The sequence below is a fragment of the Toxotes jaculatrix genome, chromosome 2 (genome assembly GCF_017976425.1).
Source record: "Toxotes jaculatrix isolate fToxJac2 chromosome 2, fToxJac2.pri, whole genome shotgun sequence".
NCBI lineage: Eukaryota > Metazoa > Chordata > Actinopteri > Toxotidae > Toxotes > Toxotes jaculatrix.
In genome coordinates, this window is record NC_054395.1 from 19,989,814 (window position 1) to 20,009,231 (window position 19,418).

The window sequence follows — 19,418 nt, forward strand, 5'->3', positions numbered from 1 at the left end:
ATCAGTTAATCTGCTGATTATTTATTATAATAAATCATAGTTAATCTATCTCATCAAGATAGCAATGTTTAAGAATAGGATAAAGATGATAACCCAGAATAATGTACTGATTTTCAGTGACCAAAATCCCACCACAGTATAATCGTATATTAATTGCTTAATCGTACCATACAGTGCACCTGTACGGAATCACCTGCATTGGTTGTGCCTCTCCACTCATTTATTTCAGAGTTGTCCATTTGTAATTAAATTGTGATAATTACACCAACTTTTCCTAGTATTTTCTCTACAATCTACACTATCTCATCAAAAACATAATTATATCAGCATTCGTTCATTGCATTTTCAGCCATTTGTGTCTGAAAATTAGTTCATGAATGGACTACACCCTGAAACTTCTTGGTCATTGTCCTGTCAATGAACCTGCACTTTCTTTTTGACTTATTACTATGACAACAATTTTTTTTAACCACTTCTGAACAGCCAAAGAGTCGCGTCAAATTGTAGCTTGCAGGTGTTTTCAAACGCACTGACATCACTCACAAAATCTCTGTGGAAACCACAGAACGTGACGTCATCGCCATAGATTTAAAAAAAAAAAAAAATGTGACGTAGAGGGCAAGATGGCGGCTCCCCTCTCCACGATGAAATTTTGGAAGCCGGGTAAGTCCGAAAGAAATGAATAAATTAGGCATTTGGTGCTAGTTTTTCGGATTTGTATTTATGAACGTAAAGCTGCTAACAAGAATCAGTTAGTTTCGGTTTGGCTGCAGCCTCGTTCACAGCAGCTGCGGGAAATCTGCAGCCCGATCAGTTCAGGTAACGTTGACTCTGCGGAATCAAAAGTATAACCTGCCAAAACAAAACACGTAGGCTATGAGAATACGATGCGATAACAGTGCCATTTTCATCGCTCATAGGTCTTTCATTTCATGGCAAGGACATTGCACTAAACCCTGGCTGCCACCCACTTAAATCCTCAGCCTGCTTGCATCTAAATAAAACATCTCATCCTCACCTTCACCATCTGCTCTGCTCCAGGGTCTGAGGCTCCGGGGATCTCAGAGGAGCGGGAGCTGAACACAGAGACCACTGGCTCCCCGATCATCTTCAACCCGCACACCGCCCTCTCCATAGAAAAACAACGACAGAAACTCCCTGTTTTCAAGGTTTCACACAACCGCCCTAGACATACCTGAATGTTGCTGACTTTTAATGGTTGTTATTAATGAGCTGTTTTGTTTCTTGTTTACTATCCAGCACAGAAACAACATCTTGTACTTGGTGGAGAGCTACCAGACTGTCATCATAGTTGGTGAGACAGGATGTGGGAAAACAACGCAGATACCTCAGGTTAGAATAATTAATCAATGGAACATTTTGGCACAATTAAAAAAATAAAAACTGCTTAAAATGAGTGAAAACTGGTGAATAATATTTGTTATGTCAACAACACACTCTCATTTCAAAGTCACCTGTGAAACAAATCAAAAAGCCACAATGCAAGACACTGGCGCATTGCACTGTTGCCCTTCATGTGATGTTTAGCAGACTCTTTTTTTTTGGCAGAGTTTTGACCACATCAGCTAGAGTTTAATTTATGCAGTGTGCGCTGTTCTGCAACATTGATGTCTCTTTTTCATGCTTTGTACTCCCTTTTTTTTTTGATCTGCCCTCTCTTTTCATCTGCCTCCTTCCAGTACCTGCTGGAGGCTGGCTGGGCAGCGGAGGGGAAGGTGATTGGAGTGACACAGCCCCGACGGGTGGCTGCTATCTCTGTAAGAGCTCTGCTGATGTCCTGTTACCACTCAGCCCCTTCACTGTTTTAAAGTCATTTCACTGCAAGAAATTTAGGTCACAGTGAAGGACACTTGCCCGCTTCGGAAACTATATTTTTACCCTCTTTCCTGCTAATAGGTTGCTAACCGTGTTGCAGAGGAGCGGGGGGCCCTGCTGGGACATGAGGTGGGCTACACTATCCGATTTGATGACTGCTCTGATCCCCATGCCACACGGATCAAGGTATTCCCCGCCAGATGTGTGTGTCTTTTTTTTATCTCCTTTGCTTCCTTTCAGTACTTAACTGTTCCTGTGTCCATCAGTTCCTTACAGATGGCATGTTGGTGCGAGAGATGATGGCTGATCCTCTTTTGAAAAAATACAGGTATGTGATTGTGATTAATCCATTAAATAGGCAGTTTTCACAGCAGAAAATGTTGACTTGTATTTTTACATGTAAACTAGTTTTTGTGTATCAAGACTGGGATGGACTTTGTAACTAATGTTCTTTGCTGTGCTGTTATCCTCAGTGTGTTGATGCTAGACGAAGCACATGAGAGAACCCTGTATACAGACATAGCCATTGGTCTACTAAAGAAGGTAACATCAGCTGTATTAAAATTAACCTGTATTATTTAGCTTTAACTTGTACTTGGCTTACCATGAAAACCATCCCTGTGACGTTTTCTCACTTTTCCCAATAGATTCAGAAGAAGCGGCGAGACCTGCGTCTGATTGTGGCCTCTGCCACTCTGGATGCCAAGGTGACTGAATCATTAAGATGAACAGATATGCTTGATTAGCGAGAAAAGAGAAACAAAGACAGACACTGGGAAAGTTGATGTCAGGTCAGATCACATTGTACTGACATCTGCAATACACTGATGAAAGAAAGACACAATCAGGGCATCACTGCACTCAGCTTTGAACAAGTCAGCTGAAATGCCATATCAGACATCTACTGTAGTTTTTGTTTAAAAAAGACTTTTATCTACACATGCAAATTATTTTGTTGTACCGCAGTACTAAGTTTCACACTTTTTAAAATGTCCCATTGAGGGCTTCAAGAGTATAAAAAGAAGAAATTCCTCCTCAGTGCTCTTTTTTTTTTCACCAATTGTGATATCACTTTGATCTGAAGAAATTCCACGACTTCTTCAACCTGAATGAGTCTGGGGATCCTAACAAGGACACGTGTGGCATTCTGACAGTGGAGGGACGCACCTTTCCAGTGGACATCTTCTATACTGTCAGGTACTCAACACGCATAATCCAGTCTTAGGAAACATGTTTATGTTATTTGTATATTTCTTGCATAATTTCAAAATGCCTTTTGTTTGTTCTCAGTCCTGTCCCAGACTACGTGAAGGCCACGGTGGAGACAGTGATGAAGATCCATGAGACGGAGGATGACGGAGATGTCCTGGCTTTTCTTACTGGACAGGTTAGCGGCTATGTCTTTAATACTACTCAACCTTTAATAACGGGCACTTGACAGATGGTTATAGACACCAGCGTTCCCTTTGTAATTTTTTTTTACTATGGTGTAGTACTATGGTGTAGTGTGGCCAGTCTTCCCTTTTTGTCTTAATCATCCTCTTAATTATCCTCTTATCATTTTCCCTTTCTTTCCTTAGGAAGAGGTGGAGAAGGTGGTGTCCCTTCTGCAGGACCAGGCAAGATCTCTGTCACGATATGGCATGAAGAAACACCTGAGAATTTTGCCCATGTATTCTGGTCTACCATATGCTGAACAGATGAAAGTCTTTGAGAGAGCACCTTCCTCTGTTCGGAAGGTAAATGCTGCCTTTATTTTTGTGCATTTTGGTGTAAACGTTTGCAGTTCTGTCATTTTCTATATGGCTCATAATTCCTTGTGGAAAATGTGAATAGAATTTTGAAAAAAAGACAAAAATATCAAAATATAAATACACCAGCATGTGTTACGCTTGCTTACCGCATTTAAATGAGATGTCATGGATATGCATTCACCACAGTCCTAATTTTTTGGCATGACTTAATATGGTCTCCATTACAAGTAATTCATGTTATGTCAGGATCAGAAATTAACACACTGTTCTTAGAGCACAGAAAAAAAACGCTTATATAATCCGATGTTGACATAAGAGGCAACAGTAGCTGCTAAAACCGTGACATTTAACACATCTGATTTACTCCTGTGTTGTTTCTTCCAGGTTGTGGTGGCCACTAACATAGCTGAGACCTCCATCACTATAAATGGAATTGTGTTTGTCATCGATTGTGCATTTGTGAAGCTGCGAGCCTATAATCCCTGCACTGCCATCGAATCACTGGTGGTCACTCCCATCTCCAAAGCTTCTGCCAGTCAGAGGGCCGGGAGAGCCGGACGGAATCGACCTGGGAAATGCTTTAGGCTTTACACAGGTAAGAGCGAGTTTGCAGGAATAGAAGAATGATGGTAAGTTAAGGATATCGTCGAAATATGCATTGTTAACTTTTGTGGCAAATTGTTGTTGTCTGTTATCCTCTTTGCTCCACCATTTCTGCCTGTTTTTCTATCACTCTTTGTCTCTCTCTCTCTCTCAGTTTCTTAATGCCTCTGTTCCTTTCCTCAGAGGAGGACTTTGAGAAACTGCCTGCCTCTACTGTGCCAGAGATGCAGCGCACCAATTTGGCCCCTGTCATCCTGCAGCTCAAAGCATTAGGCATCGACAATGTGCTGCGGTTCAGCTTCCTCTCTGTGAGTAGCTCACTTTGCATCCATGGGGTGGCTGTGATGTGTTCACCTACTGTGAAAGGAATTGTACTTTACATTTTAATTAGCAAGAATGGTGCCTTGCCTCTGGGGGAAGAAGTACAGTACATATAAACCATGAAACTAGTGCAGTCGTCTGTTTGTGCTTTTAAACATTCTCATCACATTCTGTCTTTCAGAGTAAATATTGTAATTGTTAGACTTAACATGCTTTTTCATTTACTATAACGTAACAGCCTCCTCCAGCTCAGACCATGGTTCAGGCTCTGGAACTGCTTTACGCTCTGGGAGGTAAGAAACAAGGTGGTCAGCGGGGCGGTGGAGTCCTTGAAGTGCAAGACTAGTGTTCAAAATTTTTTGTTGACAAGCATCTACAAGCTAAGGTGTCCTTGCACAAGATGCAGAATCTTAACTGTTTGCGTATCTGCTGGCAGGTTTGGACCATTACGGGCGTTTGACTGATCCCATGGGCGTGCGGATGGCAGAGTTTCCTCTCAGCCCCATGTTTGCCAAGATGCTCCTAGAGTCAGGAAACTTTGGCTGCTCCAAAGAGATTGTTACCATAGCAGCAATGATGCAGATTCAGAATATATTTGTTGTGCCACCCAATCAGAAGAAAGCTGCCGTAAGTGCAAAAAAAAAAACAGGCTTTCAAAAGGAGCATGTTTGGCAGAAATGCTTTGTCAGCATAACAATTATTCCGTTTTTGCTATCTCACCGTGCAGGCCCGAGAGCACAGGAAATTTGCAGTCGCTGAGGGAGACCACCTCACCATGCTGAATGTGTACGAAGCGTTCATTAAGGTATAGAGTGTGTGTGCATATATGCGTATAGCTCAGTCAGTGGCAGAGAAACACTTGGGGCTGTTGTGAGCCCCAGCAAAAGTCAGGGATAAAGTCGACACTAATCAAGACTATGCGACTTTGTCCTTTCTTTCCTGCAGCACCAGAAGAGCTCCCAGTGGTGTCAGGAACATTTTCTCAATTACAAGGGTCTGCTGCGGGCCGTGACTGTTCGAGAGCAGCTCCGCCGTCTCATGAACAAGTTTAAGGTGCCACGGACTTCCAGTGAAGGTACATGTGTCATGTTTATCTTATATAATGTGTGGGGTCATATCAGCTGAGTAGAGTGAGAGACATATTCCGGTGAACTTTCTCGTTTCCAGCTGTTATAAGACATAAATGTATGTCTCTGTCTTACACAGGTGATCCTGATGTGATCCTGAAGTGCATTGTATCTGGGTTTTTCGCTAATGCAGCCCGCATTCACCATTCTGGTTCCTACAGGTGAGAGAGCTCTTGCAAAGATGTTATTTCTCTGTTTGCACTCGTTCAAGTGACATCACACTCTTTCTCTTTCTTTGCTAGGACTTTACGAGATGATCGAGAGCTTCACATCCACCCCAACTCTGTGCTTTTCGGAGAGAAACCTCCAAAATGGTCTGTACATATTCCTTTCACACGTGACTGCAGCATTACAAATGCAATGTCTTGTACAATAATAAAGATAATAAGAAATATTTTTTTTAGTTATTTTATTCTTGTACACTTATGCAGATATTCAGGTTTATTTGCTTGAAAATATTTCCAAGAATTACACCTGAAGTATCCTACATTCTTTCCACTCCAGGGTTGTCTTCAATGAAGTGGTGCAGACATCAAAATACTACATGCGCGATGTGACTGCTGTTGAGTCATCCTGGTTGGTGGAGTTGGCCCCTCACTTTTACAAGCAGGCTAAGGTAGGCAAAAGAAAGAAGCTCCACTCTCCAGCTCATTATTACTTGGCTCCAACTCTTGTAAATGTTTTGTTCATGATATTCTCTGAGGTTCTGACACCACCATTAATGTGTTTACTTTAGTAGTCCACTAACAGTGCTACTTTGATTTTACAGTTTCCTGCCTATTTTCTCTTTCAGCATGGTTCACTTGCCAGCAAGAGATCCCGGGTCCTATAAATCCCGCCATCATTTCACATCGATAAGACAGCAAGACTCATCAAACTAAATGGAGAAGATTCCTCTCTATTTGCCACTGTGCCCCTCTCCATTTCATTGTATATAAAGATGTAATATATTTATTGTCCATGTCCACCTGCACAACCCCTCCACACTATGTGGCCATGCTAGAATGGGATTTTTTTAGTGCTGATGTTAACACGTGTGACTTGCTTCATTTAAAGGAGTCTGTCTTGCTTTTCGGCAGCGATGTAGTTTATATTTGACCTGTGAGAGTAAATGATGATGAATGTGAGATGAGTCCAGGCTGTGCCTGATGTGTGTTCATTCAAGCATGGTCATGTAGTTTATTCATACTTGTACATAGTCAAAGCATCCTGAGGTCCAGGGAACAACTCCTGTGCCAGAGGCCTGTCCATACCTGGTTCTAGGCATCATTATTTTTTTAATTGCTATATTTTTTTTTTCGGTTGCATGATGAATAATGGAAGACAATGGAATGTGAGGATGTTTACCTTTGAGAGACTTACAGTTGAGTTTTTTTTGGTTAATTTGCTCCCACCATAGCCTGGGTGCCTTTATGCTTTTAACTGGTTCACTTTGATTCCAATTTAATTTTGATCTCCTAAACTTTCTGTACCTTCTTACAGAATGTAGTAGTATATATTTTCAGTGGGAAATACATCTCTTTATTTTTTCAATCAACTTTCAGATCTTACATCTGATACTGTGAAAGGATACTGTGAAAGGACTGCTTTACTTTTGGATCTTAGTTTTCCACTCTGTAGTGCCACTTAACTACAGTCTAGCTCAGACGTAGTGGCCTTGTCACCACTCTGTGCCAGTTTTCTTTATCAGCCTATTTCACATTTCATTTTCAGATGGAATGTGCAAATACACCCAAGCATTGTAAATGAAAAGCTGTGAAATCAAAACTAAAAATGAAGTGCCATTTCTTGCTGTGACGACATAAAGTGCATTCAGACACGCATCCAAAGCCTCAAAGAAGCAGTAGCATTTATCGGATTCCAGCCATCTCTTTGGCCATCGTAACTGCCTTTCCTCTTATGGTTTGTCTCACTTTTGAGCAAGGTCGTATTGGACTTTTCATTTACTTGTCACCATCACCATCGTCTCTCTGGTGTTCAGTAAAATGGCCAGTTACAATTTTTGTGATTTCCATTCCACATAGGCCGCATGTATTCTACATTTCAGCTTTTGACTTTAGTTGTACTTTTTGATTTTGTCTTCAGAGGTATTTGGCTCTGAAAGCATCAGTGAGCAGTATATTAAAGGTTTTACTCTGCTGGGATGTACTTTCAAACTAGTAAGGTCACTGTCACCCAATTTTACTTCTGCCTGCATGGTCTTCTGTAGAACTTGTTCTTGAGGTTACTACTGTAGATTTAGTGAATCTGTAATCAAACCACAGAACAGCACACCGTACAGTAGTTAGGTAAATCAACGCAAAAGTACCACTGCATGTTAAATGGTACTCTGATGTAGACATATACACTCAAGTTCACCTCACAAATTTAATGCAAATGAAAACATTTGCGAGATAACTTGTTTATTCTCATTTGTGCTGTTACTTTTGAGTATGTATGCAGCCAAAGCAGTAATCTGTAGACCTGTGTAACTGCTCACCTCTGAGATAAAAACTCCTGTCACCTGCCGTTTCTCCCTCACATCCTCAAATAAAGCCTTATTGTCATGCACTGAGTATTAGCTTTTGATTTCTTCATTCACTGAACTACAACTGGACTGTTTTTTTATGTAGTGTATGTCTTTGCCAGGTGGTGTCACTATTACACCATAAACAGGACCTAACCAGAATGATTCATAAAGTCATCAGTGAGTGTAAGGGAATTTTTGGGTACCTGTAATGTATTAGCTCTCCATTATTGCACTGATTGGTTAATATGCAGTAAGTAAAATAAACTGCATGAATACCACACTAGACCAAAGAGATCATCGTGGACTTCAGGAAGATCCAGCCCAGTCACGCTCCTCTCCTCATCAACAACTCGGCCGTGGAGGTGGTCAGCAGCACTAAGTTTTTGGGGGTGCACATCACAGACGACCTCACGTGGTCGGTGAACTCTGCGTCTCTGGTTAAGAGGGCACAGCAGCGCCTGCACTTCCTGAGACGGATGAAGAGAGCCCACCTGCCCCCACCCATCCTCACTACATTCTACAGGAGTACTGTAGAGAGCATCCTCACCAGCTGCATCTCTGTGTGGTGTGGAGGATGCACTGCTGCAGACTGGAGGAATGTGAGGAGAGTGGTGAGGACAGCTGAGAAAATCATCGGGAGCTCCCTTCCCTCTGTGCAGGACATTGCTTCTCAGCGCTGTGTGTCCCGGGCCAGCAACATCATCAAGGACGCCTCACACCCTCACCATAGACTTTTTTCACTCCTACCCTCCGGAAGAAGATTCTGCAGCATCCGGTGCAGAACCACTAGGTTCAGGAACAGCTTCTTCCCCCTCGCCATCAGACTTTTAAACTCTTAGATTCTTAAATCCATAGACTGCACTACTGTCTCTTTCAATCACCGTATTGCACTTTGCACTGTTTTTTTTACTGTATTTATATTTTACCTGTGTTTATAGTCCTTATTTATTCATCTCTATTGCCTATTTCCTCATTTCACTGTCTACATGCCATATCCTTTATTTTTTTATACTGTTGCGAGTAAAATGCAACGAAATTTCGTTCTGTATACATTTTATACCTGAATGACAATAAAGTCTGTCTAAGTCTAAGTCTAATAATTTAAGAATACCGACCACACGCCACTGAAAGTTGAACGAAAAAAAAGAAAAAGAAAGAAAGAAAGAAGTAAAAAATAAAATAAAACGAAACAAACAAAGCTCCAGGATTTTGGGACACTAAAACACAACATGTCTGCACCGCTTCGTGCACAAAAAGTTAGTTTTGAGAGTATTTCAGTTTTGTGCTTATATGTCGTTCTTAAACACCACGGGCCAAATCTGGAGCAGGTAGAACAGAAGCAATAAAAGAGGGCATTGGAGCGCAGATCAAATTTTCAGCAACAGCACCGGAAGGAAGCAGCGACCACGTGGTTAGGAAGCAGCGACAAGGTGAGTACGAAAAAACGCGCTAACTCCACCTGCACGGTGGCGTGCGGGTAATGTCTTCTTGTCTCAAGCAAAGGAGTTAAAAATCGGTTTTTCTCCTACAATGGATGTAGTATTTTTTTCATCCAGGTGAGTGTTTTTCAGCGACCCTCTGGGTTTTTCCCCACACATGGTTGGTCAGTTAGGTCGAAACCTGGGGTTATCTCTATTACTAAAATCAGTAGGTAATTTACTGGGTGCACCTTGCTAAAACTAGTATTGTCAATTGAAACAGTCCTGCAATAAATCCTACCTTTATGAAATTTGTAATGTTTTGGCTTTTGTGGAAACTGTGTTAAAAGGGGTGTTGATTCATATTTCTGGTCAGTTTGGAGGCTGCAGTTTGTGGTGGTGTTGAATTGTATTGCCTTATACACCTTAGAGGTGTTTCCATTAGTTTGTCCACCATTTTTGTATCATTGATGGTAGGTAAGATAACAGAAACACCTGACATCTTACATTCTCTGAAATGATCAGTTGAATCAGCAGTTGCGAGGCATCATACACATACAGTGGGATTGTTGTGACAGTGGATTCTGCTGCAGGAGGCTGTTAAATCTTTTTTTGTGGAGTTTCAGTTAACACCATCAGACCTGTAGCAAACACTGTCTCTACTGCAAGCTTCAGTGGTCTGTTAAAACTATAGTTATATTTTGAACATGCAGTGGTAGTCTTGGCTTCAGTTGTAGCTCAGAAGTTTTTATAACCATTTATTTCACTTTCCTGCACAGTGCAGTTTGTTTGTGGTGCATACTTAATATTTAGAAATTGGCTTTTCACCCATCCTCTATTTGTCTTCTACATTGTTTGGCTTTCACTTCACTTGTTGATCACTGCAGATGCTTCTTGTCACATACCAAAGGGGAATAGAAAGCTTCTTGAGAAGGGGTTAGAGTGTGCATAGTTGAGTGATGGGGCAAAGGAGGGTAAGGGTAAATCCATATCTACATGCAGTAGTAGTCCTCACTGACCACAGCCACTGTGTTTTAGGAGTAGGAGTATGCAGACATGCATCCTGAAATTCACATAGATGTCACATCGATTATTTACAGTAGCTGACTTTCAAATTCTTCTGCAGCTATCCAGTGGAGGGCAGTAGAGGGACTGTCTCTCCAGCCAGTATAGGTAGAGGTGGGTTCAGATAAGTGAGCGTTTCAGTCGTTGTCTATCCCTGCTCTCTTGGGTGTTTGTGGCACAGCTGCTGACCTACACATTTAACATAAAGAGACCTTAAAATTATTATTATTTTTATTATTATTATTTTCAATCCACTGATTGATTAATTGACTGATTGCTGATCTGCTTGTAAACACTGACAAATAGCAAATGTGTCCACATTAATGAATGAGTGTGGGACTTCCCAGTGTGTATTCTGCAGTTGTGTTCCTTTGTAAACTGAATGTATCCCCTCAGGCTATGAATGGAAATCATTTTTGGCTATGTTTGGCTGATTCTCTTTTTGGTAGAATGTAGATGTAGTGTTCTACAGGAAGTGCAGGAAAAGACAAGCAATGCTTATCGCAACGCAGCCAATGTTGGTATCTCTATAGACTGGCCATAACTTTGGTATTATTAGTTACAGCGCAATTAAGTGCGGTAATTAGGCATTAACTGTATCAATTAAGAAGCAATGCAAAGTGCAGCACGCTCGTTAGTCAATCATGACTGAATGTCCCACTTACCTAAATATTTTTATATGCAAAATACAGTCTTTCACTACACATTCTTCTCCAGAGCTTGACACTTGCCTGGCTTTTTGAGTTGTCCTAATGTCAGCCATTATATGTGTCCAGGTTGCCCCCTGTTGGCTGACACTTTCACTGTGCTGGATATGTTTTCCTCTGCTTAAAATGCAGCCTAATTAATTTGATTCTGTCAGCAATGACATAGTGAATTGTGGAGTTGTGGTGCATTGTGTTGCGTTACAGAATAAGCTACTATACCGTGGTACTCTTTCTTAGGCAGGTGAACTCAGTTGAATGAGGAATAGAAACTTCACCAAAATGTGAATGGATGGAAAAGTGTACTGCAAATCCAGTGAAACAACTGTTTTTTCATTATTTAGGGCCACAAAATGGAATAAACAGGAGATAGCTGCTAAGAAAATCTGAACCTTACTTTATCTTTCAGTACATTTATTCCATCATTAATTAATTTTTTTCCCCTAAGCTAAATGTTTGCTTCATTTTTGTGTCTGTAATAGAGAACTATGAAAGACATTTGTTTTTTTGTCACTTAGAAATTGCTGCACTGCATCATTGCCACTGCAAATATAACAAAACTTGACCCCTGTGTTGTGAGCTTTGGCAGCCAAAAGCTTTGCATCCTGTTGTTGAACTCTGTCTGTTATTTAGTTAAGCAGTTTTTTATTGTTAACAACTACAACACAAACTGAGTTGCATGACCTGTCGAGTTTCTTATCAGACAACAAATTGTTGTTTATTAAACGAATCACCAATCATGTTAAGCATTTACAACATGGTTTATTTAATCACATCATCTCACGAAGGGGTTATGTCTTATATATCTTGTTAGTCTAGTATTATAGGGATCCTCTGAAGTCTCCTCTCTGCCCACTGTGCTTAAGGACCACAAAACAAGTAAGAGAAGAGAGGGTACATTTCCACATGTGTTTTTCTGTTCCACTCAGTTGCCCATTAGCGTTGTGTAACAACATACATGCGAGGTGACAGGCGGTGGTATCAGTGATAAATCAGGTGCATGTGACTCAGACGAGACACAGCAGTTTGGACAGGTTGTTTGTACGTGGTTGAGTGTTCCTCACCGTATTTCAGTGCTGGCAAAAAAAAAAAAAAAATCATTTACATGTTCTACCCAATTCAAAGAATGTTTAACTGTTTCTAAATGGTTTGATGGGAAAGCAAGTCATGTGTGAATTGTAATTACCCCTTGTTCAAAGTTTGTACATGTTTTGAAAGAAAACAGCGTGGTTAATATTTCTACCTTCAATGAACAACCAGTAATAATTGTTAGCTCTTAGTTTTTTGGAGGATCTTACTGGTTGAAGGGATTCACAGAGTATCTAAGATCTCTATAAGATGATATATATGCCCAGAGACCATATAAATTTTCTTTCCCTGCATGTTGTAAGACTGTCACAGGCAATGGTGAAAACCAATGAGCAGGACTGTTTTATGGCAATGTAGGATTTTTACATAATTTTTGCATTAATGTGATGGAAAATTTTGATTTGTCAGACATTAAATTTTCTGAATTAACCCAAAACAGACATTCCAGTCTTATTATTTTATCCATAAATGTCTTCTCAGTTAATTTTCTAGAAAATTGACCATATTACTATACAAATATTGTGATGAAGAATTTTAATAAAGGGTTAGTGAGATCATGATATTAGTGTATGCGCATAAGATTTGAAGTTAATGACATTACATTAGGAATCACTGCTTGAACCCAGTGATGGTTAAATATGTTATCATTTTTAATAACATGTTGACTTATACTTTTCTTTAGAATCTGTTACTAAGTGAGAAATAAGCTAGAATGGTAGTTACTTAGTGTTCTCAACTGTGTTTGTTTTAGGGTTGCAAATAATGATTATTTTCATTATAAATGAATCTGCTGATTAAATTTCTGAATTAAGTGATCAATCATCAGATATTCAGGACAGGAAAGAGTGTGTATGTATGTATAAGATGTATTCAGTTTACTTTCATGGAAGACTCAGAAAACCAGCTGGTTAATCAAATAGTTTTTTCTTGTTGGACTAATTGATTAATCGACTAATTGTTTCAGCTCTAGTTTGTTTAGCAGGATGGAATGTGAGAATATTTTTTTTTCATTCAGCAGCAAAATCATGAATAATAATTCATTATTTTACAAGTACCAATTTTCTCTTATTGTATTCATTAACAGAAGATAACATTAGGTTCTGGACGTGGTGAATGCATGTGATCATTTCCCAAAATATTTTCTATGGCATGAACAAAAAGATGTATTTCCAAGTAGCTGTATGCATGGGAAAAAAAAAGTCTAAGAGATTTCAAGCATGGGAGGAATTTTTACATTTGGGAGGGAGGATGCAATCAGTAGCACGGGACTCGTAGGGGCCTCCTCGGGTGACAAATTGAAAGTGTCTCGGTCTAGTTTATAGCCCTGATCAGGTCAAACGAAAAATATTGGAGGTCTGGGTGAGGAGACAGGCCCGCCTGGTGCAGATAAATGGACTGATCATTTCTTATTGAGAAACAATTCCTAAAAGGTAGTTTACTGTGTGACTGGGGAAGCGGCGAGCGGAGAGCAGAACACGCACCCACTGCTCCCTCCCTGACCCTTCCTCCACTGCCGGAATTAAATGGATAGAGAGAACGCGTGTTTCTGATGGCACTCCTCCGCCAGAGAGACACACCATTTGTTATGAAGTAGGGGTTCTGATGAAGTGTAGGGAGCTCCTCTTTCTTTTTTCCCCCCTTTTTTCATCCTTCCTTTCTCAGGCACTACAAGGCCGGCCTTCAGTCTGCTTCACATGAAATGGATGGAAGGAGCCGATTGAATTTTACACTCCCCTGGTCATGATTAATGTGTTTGGTGTGGGGCGTCTTGGCAGTGAAACTCCACTACCACTAGCTGGTGCTCAAGCTCCTCCGTGGCTGTAGCCTGGTAACTTTGCAGAGGGGTTACTGTGGGGCGGGGGGAGGGGGGGGGGGGGTAGGTGTTAGAGTGGGGCAGTTGTGTTCAAGAAACCGGTCCTCTCATAGCCCACAACCCCTTTAAACTCCTCTCCCCCTTGTGTTAATAGAAAATCCCTGCTCTTGCCCACTCGCTCATTATTACTTCACGGTCAGTTTCTCAGTATGTTCTGTACCCAGTGTTACTTGGCAGGCCGTGGTGTAAATGTCAATTTATCACTTAACCCATTGTTAAAGGGTGAGAGGCCTAATAAAAGATGCCAGGTCATGTTAGCAGGTTCCTTAACAGATCCTCGTGATGTCAGCTTACTTATTCAGACTTCATGCATGGACCTGTCATTACACCAGATTTTTAAGAGTGGACCATTTGTCTTTCTTTTTAATCGGTCTTTGAAAATGTTAAGAGGAAAGTTGTAAGAAATGCGTAAAGTTCAAGTACGAAACAACACAGAGAATTGCAAACGCTTATTTTTCTACTGGATATAAACTTCAAATAAACACAGGACTTTCACTGAGATAAGATAATTATATTATCCTGTGAATTAGAAAATGAAGCCAGTATCATGACCTGGACAGGCCAGAGATTTTCAAAGTATCTGGTGATAAGGGACCCATATTTAATGGCATTAATGGCAGTAAGGCTGGAAGGAACAGACTGGATTTACAGAAGTGCCTTAGATGAGAGATCAATAAAGAGGTAACTGAGTGGATGAGCCAGACTAAGCAGGAATAGGAGCAGGTTTAATTTTGCATAAATAATGTACAGTCTGAGAAGAGAAAGGGAGATAGAGGTAGTGCAGACAGAAACAGGGTCCATCATTCTTTTTTATCCTTTTTTTTTTCCTACAGTATTCAGATACAGTTTATTTCATTTTATCGCCAATGTCTACAGCATTTTTTTCCCCTCTATTTTGTCTCGGTTGTAATGTTGTTTCCTCACCATTGATGTTCATCTATTTCCAGATTAATTTTGCCATCCACTGTACACATATCAGATGTGTTTATACAGTTATAGCCCAATAGAAGCCCTTTAATTGGATTTTATGTTGCCCTGCTGGAGATCCCAGTGCATCCTCCTCCGTAGTCCAAACCCTGCTTCGATCATCAGGACTTCAGCCGATGATGGATGGAGCTGTCTCCCCCCAGGTTGTCATAGCATCTGTTGCTTGGTGGTCACTGCATCTTGCTCTGTCGACGCTTGCATCCACACAGATAGGTTTTCACCACTTTTAGGGGAAATGATGGGAAACGAGAAATAAACCTATCTTTCAGCACTGTCCTCGTATGGTTTGAAATAGTTTTCTTGCATATTATTGATGCCAAAGTGAATTTGTAGAGTTTTTTTTGGATATTTTTTTTTTATTAATTCTCATTAAAAGATCTAATCCAGGTTCTCTTTAGCTTGACCTAAACTGACTCTTATCAGAATAGGTGTCTGTGGTTGAAATGGCTTAAAGGTGGCTGGAAGGTCTGTCCTCTACTTAAGGTGGGGGAAGGGGTGGAAGTATAGTGGGAGGAGAGAGGAGATAACTGGAGATAAAAACAATGGGAGAGTGACGAAGGGAGGGATGGCTGAATGAGGGAGAAATCAATAGGAAATCAGTGTTTGGGGAGGGCCTGTCGTTTATCAGGTGACACGGTTAAACAGCGTTAAGGCACTAAAAGTGAGAAAAATATGGGCCATCCCCATGCTGGTATTGATCACAGCGGAATGGGGCGGCAGAAGGCCGAAGCCACTAATAAAATAAGACGTATCTGAGTGGGAATCAGCCAGGGATCGATGGGCACGGTGATCAAGGCCAAAAACATCTTCACTGGGATTTAAACTTGTTCTGCTGCCCCGTGCCCCCCTTGCACACCTCGGTGTTAGCAGGGGTTGATGTGATGGAAGTGGTGGGGTCACTTAGAGGCCTTTCAGGCTGGACTTACCTGTTCTAAAAAGGTTTGTGAAAGACAGAGTGGGGTAAAATCATAAGCTGGATGTGAGATCTTGAGGGACGGATGGCGGAGAGAAAATCTGCCCTTTAATTTACACATGCTTTAATTTATATTAAATGTAAGTACTCTTCCCCCGATCTATACTGTAATTTTTATCTGTGTGGGATGGTGACGTAATGTCTCATTTAAACTGGTCTTCAGATTCTTTCTTCACTACTTTTTTTTAAATAAAGTACACTGACATTGGATAAGTCTGTACCACCATTACACACCTGGATTTATATACTGTAGTTCCTCTCAGTCTGTCAGATTGGATGAGTAGTTTTGTTGAACTGAATTCTTTAGAGAGTCTCATTTTCAGTGGAGCCTGATGGACACTGTGGTGTTGGCTGTATGTTTGGTTTGCTCTCTCTGTTGCTGAAATGTGAGCAAAAGCACCGGTTTGGAGTTGTATGTTCAGTGAAGCATTTATTCTTTCTATTTCTGTGTGTCTTTTCCTCAGTCCTCACCCAGTACCTGCTGCTGAGACCATGTCCCCACCTTGGTGGAGTTATTTGAAAACATATTTTTACATATTTTTGGTATTTTTTTTTTTTTAGCCTTCAAATCAAGCTGTTTTTTTTTTAATCCAAAAGGGTGCTTTTCAAATTTCTACCATGCTGTCCACAGTAGATAATTTAAAAACACTGATCTCTGATTTTCCATTTTTTGGTTTAATTATAGAACAGATATAGCCTGAGAATCTTCTCTGTACCATGATGCAGCCATCACCATGCTTCATGGTGTGTGTGCTTCCAACCAGCTGATGACTACTAGGTTTTTGCTACAAGTTGTGCTTTGCATTCAGGCTGAAGAGTTCAAATTTAGGTTCGTCAGACAAGAGAATTGTTTGCCTCTTGCAGTTATTTATGTGCTGTTTATCTAAAGGTATGCTGTTTTACATGTATATGTCTTTTACTTGGGAGGCACCTTGTAAGTATGATTAAATTAATATGCAGACCAGGAGGTAAACTGAAGTGTGGTAAAGTGTTGTTCCAACATTGTTTCCTTTACACTGGTGGAGCCTTTTCTAAGTGTGGGAAATCTTTATGACCTGCTCTGACACTATTTTCCAACACAGTTTTATCTTGCAGATCCGCTGAGAGTTTGTTGGACTTCACGACTTGGATTGTGCTCTGACATGCACTATAAACTCTGTAACTGTACATAGACAGATGTGTGCCTTTCTGAATTCTGTCCTCAGTTGAATTTTCTGTAGTTGTATTTGGATCAGCTCAGTCAGGTTTATGAATTTGTATGCGCAACAAAGTATTTCTTTCTTTTTCCTTGTTGTTTCATTTAAATAAGTCCATCATAGCAATGAAAATCCTGCAACATCTCTCACTTGTTTTCCTTCTTTATATTCATTTGCACTCATCTAAATGCTGCTGTGTTGATGTCATCGTGCCAGAGGTTTTGTCCCACAATGGGCCATAACAAAGTGAAAAAAACCCCCATTGAAATCAGTTGTGGCTGTTTAACATCTGGCAGTAGGCATTTAGTGAGTGTAGAAAAGCATAGAAAAGGAGGGTTTCAGGATTATTCCAATTTATTCTTTCTGTTTTAGCATTGGAGCGGTGGTGTAAATAAACAGAATCTCTCTATACAAACCAGTTTTTCTAACTCCTTCCCAGTTCCTCTCCTCTTCTCTCCTCATTTATTGCACACCAGATGGTGCAAGAAGGATTCTCTGAAACAGATATAATAGCAGAGGTGCTAACAGAGGAGTTGATGCTTGTGGTCCAATGGGACGCTCATTCCAGTAATTCGAAAATCTCCTCCATTGTTTTTGTGTACATTCAGTTCTTCATAAACAGATGTCCTGTGTGAATGAGGACATTGGATGTTCTTTGTCTTTTCAATCCCCTCTAGACCATATCTGCTTTCTGTACTCAGTATATCTTTCAACATCATATACATAACACCACAAAAACATTCAGATATGTAATAACCACTGGCCAGCTGCTTTAGCTCTTGGAAAATTCTGGTCGCTGCTGGACGCTCAATCTTTCAGCGTGTTGATCCATGAGCAGCTATTCTGTTCACAGGATTTGCAAGGAAGTTTCCTGTGTTGAGCAAAAATGCCAACTGCCTAATGTAGTTCAGAGGCAGTGTCACTGGACAGCAGAGGGCTTGACGAAAAAATCTGGGTAGTTCAGAGTTTGGTTCAGGACAGTGAGGTTACATGGGCCATGGAAGGCTTACGAGAAGCAAAAGGAAGTATTAAGTATTGCCTAGAATCAGCATCAGTAAGAGACAGTGTATTTTCTTTTATCTCCACATTTTTCCAAGCCTCGTACTGCGGTATGTTTAACAAGTGCTACAAGTGCGAGGCGACTGAAGAGAGAGCAGAAGTGTGACAAATAGCAGCAGATCATGCAGAAAATGTGCAATGCTAAACATCAGTTACTGCACATGGGAGAAATAGTGTGTTTGTGCAGTGTTTGCTGTCCAAGGAGTTCTGGTGGGGAAGTTAAAAAAAAAAAAATAAAAAAAGGGTCGCTCTCACAGCTGGGGACTTGGAATTGAATACATGGCTTCATTTTCACAGTTTAAAAAAAATTATGTTGAGGAGGGCAGAAAATCTTGCTGGGGTTTTGAGTTTCTTTTGATGTGTCCTGATGACGATTATGAAATCCAATAAAAACTAATTAGGAAATTAGGAGGCAGATCAATAAGGTTTGCTCTGGTGGAGCATGCTGTTTGTGTGTGTGTGTGTGTGTGTGTGTGTGTGGCGGTCAGTTTCTCGTCGACCCCCTTCTGCCCAGGGAGTGTGTTTGCAGCTCTGACCTGGCCAAAGCAATTGTTACTGATACTCCTCTGTGGATTCAGTCTGCTCTACCCTCATATGGCTGTAATTTATATTTTGTTGACTGCCGGTTTCTTCGTCCGTGTGTAATGTGATTCTACGGGTTCTCATTTTTGCTAATTCCATCCTTCTAATGTTACACCTAATGTACCCTGAAACCTCTTTATTGCTTTTTATTGCTCCAGCTTTGCTTTACTTACTTAATTTATTTATTTAGAGTTGGTTTGACCACCACAAAAACAAGTGACGTAGTGGTGTTGCATTGACAGGAATGTGATGGAGAGTTGTATGAGGTTTCTGTCTCGCCCTTGTCTTGAAAGATGAATGGCTGTGTTCAGATTCTGTAGAG

The 19,418-nt window shown here is 40.7% G+C and overlaps 1 protein-coding gene across 1 annotated transcript; it reads left to right on the plus strand.

Annotated features, from left to right (window-relative positions):
- Positions 1 to 603: 603 nt before the first annotated feature.
- dhx35 (DEAH-box helicase 35) lies at positions 604 to 8,169 on the plus strand. Its single transcript, XM_041064997.1, has 21 exons — positions 604 to 663; positions 1,042 to 1,169; positions 1,261 to 1,353; positions 1,701 to 1,778; positions 1,918 to 2,022; positions 2,103 to 2,164; positions 2,310 to 2,379; positions 2,484 to 2,543; positions 2,921 to 3,033; positions 3,127 to 3,223; positions 3,417 to 3,575; positions 3,975 to 4,185; positions 4,377 to 4,501; positions 4,753 to 4,807; positions 4,951 to 5,141; positions 5,242 to 5,319; positions 5,460 to 5,589; positions 5,721 to 5,802; positions 5,884 to 5,955; positions 6,146 to 6,257; positions 6,435 to 8,169. The coding sequence occupies exons 1-21, from the start codon at positions 624 to 626 to the stop codon at positions 6,471 to 6,473; spliced, it is 2,100 nt and encodes a 699-aa protein (XP_040920931.1). The 5' UTR covers positions 604 to 623; the 3' UTR covers positions 6,474 to 8,169.
- Positions 8,170 to 19,418: the final 11,249 nt, after the last annotated feature.